The sequence below is a fragment of the Bufo bufo genome, chromosome 3 (genome assembly GCF_905171765.1).
Source record: "Bufo bufo chromosome 3, aBufBuf1.1, whole genome shotgun sequence".
Taxonomy (NCBI): domain Eukaryota; kingdom Metazoa; phylum Chordata; class Amphibia; order Anura; family Bufonidae; genus Bufo; species Bufo bufo.
Window position 1 is genome coordinate 46,207,053 of NC_053391.1, and position 7,700 is coordinate 46,214,752.

Consider the following 7,700-nt stretch of genomic DNA (forward strand, 5'->3'; position numbering starts at 1 on the left):
AGAAGATTGCACAAGTTATCTGTAAAAGGGACTCAAAGGGAATCTCTATATCAGCTGCATCCCCCCATACACAGCCTTATGTAACATGCGTGATACGAACTGTGCCTGCTTCTGCCACGAATTGTGCCTACCTCTGCCATGAACTGTGCCTACCTCTGCAATGAACTGTGCCTACCTCTGCAATGAACTGTGCCTACCTCTGCCATGAACGGTGCCTACCTCTGCCATGAACTGTGCCTACCTCTGCAATGAACTGTGCCTATCTCTGCCATGAACGGTGCCTACATCTGCCATGAACTGTGCCTACCTCTGCAATGAACTGTGCCTACCTCTGCCATGAACGGTGCCTACATCTGCCATGAACTGTGCCTACCTCTGCCAACATGTGCAGATGTGAACTGCTGAAGCTGATAATAAAGCTGTTAGCAAGCATCAGTCTCATCATTGGTGGTATGCAACCTCTCTGAACATATGGGACCCTTGCTTTGCACCCCAAATCCTATTTACATCAAGGGCAGCCCCCTACCACCAGGCAGAGGGCCCCAGAACCAGATTGTGCCCCAAATGAAGAAAGCGTGCACTCTCTTATCACTGAGCGACCCAGGGTAACATCAGAATGAGTAACTACTACCTCTATCATTGCTATCCTCTAGCTCTCTACATGTAATATTTAGAATTGTATATAATAGATAAAATGAAAAATTTGAAAATGTAATTTAAAATGTTTAAAGGAGTTTTGCCATCACATACAATGAGGACATATCGCTAGGATATGCCCCCATTGTCTGATAGGTGTGGGTCCCAGAGGTGGGAACTGCACTTACAACAAGAACAGAGTGAGGAAAATTCACGAGCAGCCGCCCTCCATTCATTTCAATGGGGCCTCAGAAAATAGCCGAGTGCTGGCTCGGCTATTTCGTCTGGCCCATTGAAAAAAATGGGAGCAGGGGCCGCGCGTGCGCGGTGCGCTACCATTCACTTGTATGGGAGCAGCGGGGAGCATCGCTTGGTGGTGGACGGACCCAGGAAAACCCGGGATCCTCCAGACACAGCTCTCCCCGCTCCGTTCTCCTTGTAGGTGCGGGCCCCGCACCTATTAGACAATGGGGGCATATCCTAGCGATATGCTCCCATTGTATCAAAACTTCTTTGTCTCACACATTTATTTTCCTGCAGATTTTCACTTTCCTCCCTTTACGTACATTTATAAACACTTATCACTATACCTTCCTACTCGTTATTCTGGAAAGTCCACATGATTGTCCATCAATAGATGGGCAATACACCACAGCTTCAAGAGCTTTGTCTAGATGTCATTGAAAGGTGCATATATAATAATATGGAGCTTGTATATTTTAAGGAGGTATTCTTGAGGGAGTAATCACAATGGGAGGGGACGAAGATTTAGAAAACCAGAAGAACAGGAATAACCTATCCATAAAAGATGGTGATGAATTTAATGAAAATAAAGAAAACAGAAGATATTCTGCCAATGTATCATTGATGTTTTCTTAAGCCAAATGAAGGGTATCCTGGTTGTGTGGTTGGGCAGGGGCCTTGGGGGCCCAGCATTAAAGGGTAGGGAACACTTGCAGTTGTAATGTTACCTAAAGAAGCTGCAATATAAGATTGGACGTTTTTTTTTTTATTGATAATGTACCAGAAGGAGATCCAAAGTGGGTGACCATTTTGGTGCTAAGCCCTAAGAGGTCCACAGTCCCTTGGTCTGGGAGACCATGCTTACAGATGTCAATGTAGTAATAGTGACCTACCATACAAAGCAATTGAAGGCAAGTATTTAAAGGTGTTTAAAGTTGAAATACACATAATTTTATTAGTATTAGTATTCATTTTACTATAATTATTTTCCTTATTTGTATTATTTATTTTACTATTAGTAGTAGTAGTATTCATTTTACTACTATTATTATTAGTATTATTATTTATTATTATTATTATTATTATTATCATTATAATTTATCATTGTTAATATTGGTATTATTTATTATTTTTAGTATTATGTATGATTATTATTGGAAGTGTTATTATGATTACTATTATTAGCATTAGTAGCAGGGGTGTAGCTAAAGGCTCATGGGCCCTGCTGCAAAAGTTCAGCTTGGGCAGGGGTGCACCTAACCTTTTTGATCCCATTTCAGATCCTCAGATCAGACCCCCATATCAGATCCTCAAATCAGACCCCCGTAAGACCTTCATGTCAGACCCCCATATTAGGAAATCAGATTAGACACTCATTATACAGCCATGTCAAACCCCCTCCCACATCAGACTTCAGATCAAACCCCCTTTAGATCTCCATGTCAGACTCCTGCATCAGACCTCAGATCAGGCCTCAATGTCTCTTTTTTATGTACCACCTGTCTGATCCTCCTCTTGATGTTTGGTTACAGCTGGAGGCAGTGACATGTGGGTATACGGCGAAGAAAATGTCAAAGACAATGGCTGCAGTGGTTTTAAGGCATGTACTTGCATAGCACCACTCCAGCCTGCAAACAAACAGCAGAGGAGGACTTGGCCAGCAGCACAGATAAATGGCACAGGAGAAAGAGGGGAGGACGTCATTGTTTTTCTTTTTACAGCATTGGGTGGCGTGGGTCAAAATTTTGATTCACTTGGACACACCCTTTAAAGAAGGTCTGTCACCAGGAAATTCACTGATCAACCAGGCACAATGCCTTTGTAGGGCTAGCTCACCAGAATGTTTAAATACCTTTCACTTAGTGATCATTTGCCTATGGTTAAAGTATATGCAAATTAATAGTTTTGGTGCACAGGGGGCAGGCCCAATGCACTCCGTGCACCCTTTCTCCTCCTGCTTCCTCTGCCAGCCCCTTCCTCTTCTGGTGCATTTAAATGCTCAAGAAGCAACAGATCACTATGTAAAGGTAGTATTACATTCAGCTGAGCTAGGACTACAAGGCACTGTTCTCGTTTACCAGTGAATTTCCTGCTGACAGACTCCCTTTAAGTACATAACAAGACAATGAAAAAAATAAGTATAATAAACATGAACTTAAAGAGAGTCTGTCACCCATTATAGGGTTTAGTCACGTTCTCAAGATGGTAGCGGAGAAATGATACACCCACTTGACCACTTTCTCAGCTGTCCTTGGAGGGATCCTCCTCTGCTCAGATGTTGAACAGTAAAGAAATCTGTTCAGCACCTGCACAAAGAAGGATCCTTCTAGGGACAGCCGAGAAAGTCGTCACAGCGTGTAGAACGTAACCTCACCATCTCACATTCCACATAAATGTCATTACCAAGGCTTGCTTTGTTTACATACCCCATAGATGGGAACTCAGAAGTATTCTGGTGTGCGGCAGAGCTATGTCACCCAAGAATAGTTTAGGGTATTTTACTTAAAATGTTGGGAAAGTAGCCAACCTCTTTAATTAGAGTTGGACTGTTACAGAAGTAGAAAGGGCTGTGGTTGTGAAGGCTTAAAATCTTCAAGGGAAGGGAGAAGGAGACATTAGGTGAGGGTAGAAGTTGCTTAGATGTTAGTGTGGTGGCAGCAGGGTTATTGTAGGGTGAAGTTTTCCCGAAGAGTTGGGTTTTCAGGTTGCCTTGAAGGTTTGGATAGAAAGTGAGAGTATGTTATGTTGCAATAGTAAGTCCCAGAGCATAAGGGATACATATGAGAAGTCTTGGAGACAGTTATGTGAGGAGGAGACAAAGCGAGTGCTAAGAAGGAGGTCTTATGAGGATCAGAGATTATAAATGGGAAGGTATTGGAAGATCAGGTCAGAGATGTATGGAGGGAACAACCTGTGGACAATAAAGGACAACTATGAGCTTGGAGCTATCTCTATGATCCGTAGTACAGTGCTATAGGTAGGCCGCCATGTGATGCTCGATATGACGTCATGTTAAATAGATATTCAGCTCTTGGAAGCAACGCAATTGAAAGTACAGTAGACACCCCATAAACTTCTGTGGATAATAGGTTATACTTGAGTTATTAGAGCCATAAAGAGACCAAGTAGATGACCTTATAGTCTATATCTAGTGTGACACACATATCTAAACATGTAGCCTCAGTGGAACATTTGTCCCAAAGTGAATCTAAAACTCAGTTCAGTTTCTAGGAGAATTACATCCTTGGCAATAGACATGTGTTTCACCCAAGTGCTCATTATTAATACAATATACTTTCCAGTATTTCATGTTTGCTTCCTTGAAAAGATTGTATCTTCTACAAATGACATGGAGATAAATTGACGGCACTCTAGGAGTGCAGAGAAGGCAGTCACACCTAGACGTTGGTGCCTGAGGGATCCCTTAGACCTCTTGTCCAAGAATATGACTCCAGTGTATTATAATTGGCGCAAAATTGGTGGTGTCTTGCACTGGGGGTCAAGGAGAAGTTACAGTACTCCTCTATGGAGATGAACTTGCTGAAATCTGTATACTGGGTTTTATAGAGCTGAACCAGAAATAGACACTGGATGCTTTATATAATGAGTAAACGATCCCATTGTGCAAGGTGGTATAATTTAATTATAAAGTGTGAACGAGGCTTTTGTGAAAGGTCACTCAGGATGTTGCTGACACGTTAGAGCTGAGTAATGGCTAATAAATTACATTTGATGCTCTCGTATCCGGCACGATATGTTTATTATAAGACCTTTAACCAACTCTGAGCTGGAAAAAGAGACTGAAAGCCAAATGTACTTAAAATGCTTTATTACAAGAAATGCAGACAAACTCAATAAATACATAAGTGCAATGATAAATCCAAAATCTAACTATACACAGATTTCATGAGCAGCATGATCCAGCACGATCGTGCAAAACACTGCTGAAAAACATTGCTTGTACAATAACACTATCAATGGCTTTCGGTCAGGTTTGCTAATACAGGTTTCAATGGTTCTCGAAATATGAAAATTGACAAGTGCTCTCACATGGGTTAGAATAGATTCATGGCTGTCAGGTCCCACTGGGCTTGAGGAGGTCCACTGTGCTTACATTGCAACATTTCCAAGCTAAGGGTTGGGCTGATTAAAGCCCACTGGGACTTCCTTCAGTCAGTGGTCCACATATATTTGAAGCCAACCCTCATATCACTTTGAGCTGTAATAAAATTACTAAGACCCTTGGTTTTTACTAGGCGCCCACAAGTCCATAACGCAGGAGGGCAAACCTAAGCACCGTTGTGTACATGAATACCATACAAAAAATTTACAAGAAATAAAAGCAATATGTTTAGCGAAAGTGGCGGGCAGACGTGTAAGCCAATGAATCAGTGGTTTCAAAGGTAACTAAAGCACACCTACAACATTTGCTCAATGTTACTTTATAGTTTCTAATGATTCTATGACATTAGATGTACATTTTGTACCCAATGGGTCACATTTAGTAAAATAATACCCTGCAATGCACTTTTTCTACAGCAGGTTCTGTATGAAGTACAGATTCAACTTTTACAAAGTTGCGTTTCATAAATATGTCTAAATCCTGACAAAGTAGGAAGCCTTACCCATTTTTCCCTTCACATATAAAACCTCATGTTGCAGAACAGATAAGAAAATACACACCAAAAACATTCAGAAATACAATGATAAATACGGGCCATTGTGTTTTTACTAACCCTCATCGGACTGCATATATATAATCTAGGAATGTGGAACGGTAAGTATAATGACTGTGTCATTAAGGTTAATTGAACAAGTCCACACATACCGAGCGGTCACTAGGAAAACGTATCAGCGGTTTCCACGCAGATTTGCATAGTAAGCGAAGCATAGCTCTAGCTCACAGGTAATTAGCACATACCTGGCACAAGTCCCACTGCACTCTTTGTAGCTGATAATTGTATGCCTCATAAGTCATATCAGCATCTGACCTTTCCTGCTGGCCTGATGCCAAATATGCTGAGCTTCCTCTTGGATCATCTTATCTAGCAGGTTAAACTGGAACTAAACTTCTGTAAAAAAAAAACAAAAAAAGAAAAGAAAAAACAAAAAGAGTGCTCTGCCCCTTTACCTTTTTGAGTATGTGGAGTACGGATCCCAAATATGTTCTATAGATACAAACTCCACACGGTCGAAAAGCTAAGCAGAGCTGATGAGAGCCAAAAGGGGGAGAACACTTTGCAATTTGTGTTTTTCTCATGTTTATGTACCCTTTAAATTTTGACCTGCTAAAAGGGATTAGTGCAAGTGATGATATATATATATATATATATATATATATATATATAGAAACAAAACATAAAATCTCAGTGCTTTTTAATAAAAAAAGTTAAAAAAAATTGAAAATAGAAAAAAGCACTAAACTCTAGATCCTTAATAACACATTTCTCTGATTTCTTAAGATATAGGCTAACCTAATAGTCAATGATGTTGCCAAATGTCCACATGGGTCAATGTACAAACTAGATTCAAAAGAGTTTCGATGTGTTTCATATAAATTGTGATTCTTGAGGTGCCTACCTTCCTATGAACACATAATGTAAATAAAGTTCAGGTTATAGTTAGGAACACAACCATAGATAAGTTTGTGGGTGTCCAAATTGGAAGCAAACTATTGCTATAGTCCCATTTTCAACTGAAGCAACTGGAGTTTGGTTTCTTCTTGGCTTCCATTGGTCTTGATGATCATGGTCTTACTTAAAGTTAAAGTGCAGTTGTTCTATCTAGTTCAGATTGATGAGGTCAGATGTATTGGCTTTTGGAATACATACTTTGTCGTTGTGATTTCTCCTGGCTTTGGCATGGTGCGTACACTGGCCTTGGTAAGGATGTGTGTGAGGAATAGATAGTTTTGCAATTGTCTTCTTCATATACATCTTCATCATAAGGTTGGTACCAACAGAACAAGGCTCCTGAAACCAAGAGGAAGAACATAGTAGGCCAACCTAAGAATACAGCCTCACCGATTTCAATTCTTTGCATTGTTTTGCAAACTGGGTTGTTGATGTCTCGGATGATGCTGGCAGTGGTCCAGACAATTGGGACTAAGACAAGGATACCAGCTATGATGTAACCAATTCCAGCAGTTAAGAGCAGGCAATATCTTCCTTCTCGTGCCATTCTACAGCATCCGATGCATATCACAGAAATAACAGCAATGATGAAGGAAATAATGGAAATCACAACTGCAAAGGACATCAGGACTCTGCCAACTTTTAGGTCGGTGGTGATAATCACTAAAGAGTCATAGGGGTGGCAGTTCAAGGTGTTTTCATTCTTTGTCACACAAGTTAGCCATAAGCCATCCCATCGGCTTAGCCATTGTCCATCTATGCGCTTATCACAATTGGCAGCATTTCCTTCTACCATGTATGATGCCCTCCACTGGATCATTGATGTGACGACAATGGTGAGAATCATGCCGATAGCGCCTAGAACGACTGCAATCAGCTGGATGATGTAGTATGCCATTGTTCTTCAGATTCTTGGAGATCCTTCAGAAATCCTTCAAAGCACAACCTGATCCTTGCAGCTTCAAAGTAGACTTTTAGATCTTCAAAATGATGGCTCCCTCTTATTTGTCACTCTACAATTGAGCTCAACTTCTGCCCTAGTTGACTCTGAAGATTTAAATGGTTCAAAGCAAGCTCCACAGGCCGGTTTTTATAAATCAGGTCTCGTGTAGTAGTCAGCCTGCGTCATAAGGGTGTGACCTATTTAGGAAATCCTACTTATAATAGCTACAAGTAAGAGTCAGGTAT

The 7,700-nt window shown here is 40.8% G+C and overlaps 1 protein-coding gene across 1 annotated transcript; it reads right to left on the reverse strand.

Moving 5' to 3' along the window:
• Positions 1-6,681: 6,681 nt before the first annotated feature.
• Positions 6,682-7,410, reverse strand: LOC120993619 (claudin-8-like). The gene has a single exon (XM_040422094.1). The coding sequence runs from the start codon at positions 7,408-7,410 to the stop codon at positions 6,682-6,684; it is 729 nt and encodes a 242-aa protein (XP_040278028.1).
• Positions 7,411-7,700: the final 290 nt, after the last annotated feature.

Coding starts and splice junctions, on each gene's coding strand:
- LOC120993619 (XM_040422094.1), bottom strand. CDS start 7,410: ATGGCATACTACATCATCCAGCTGATTGCAGTCGTTCTAGGCGCTATC.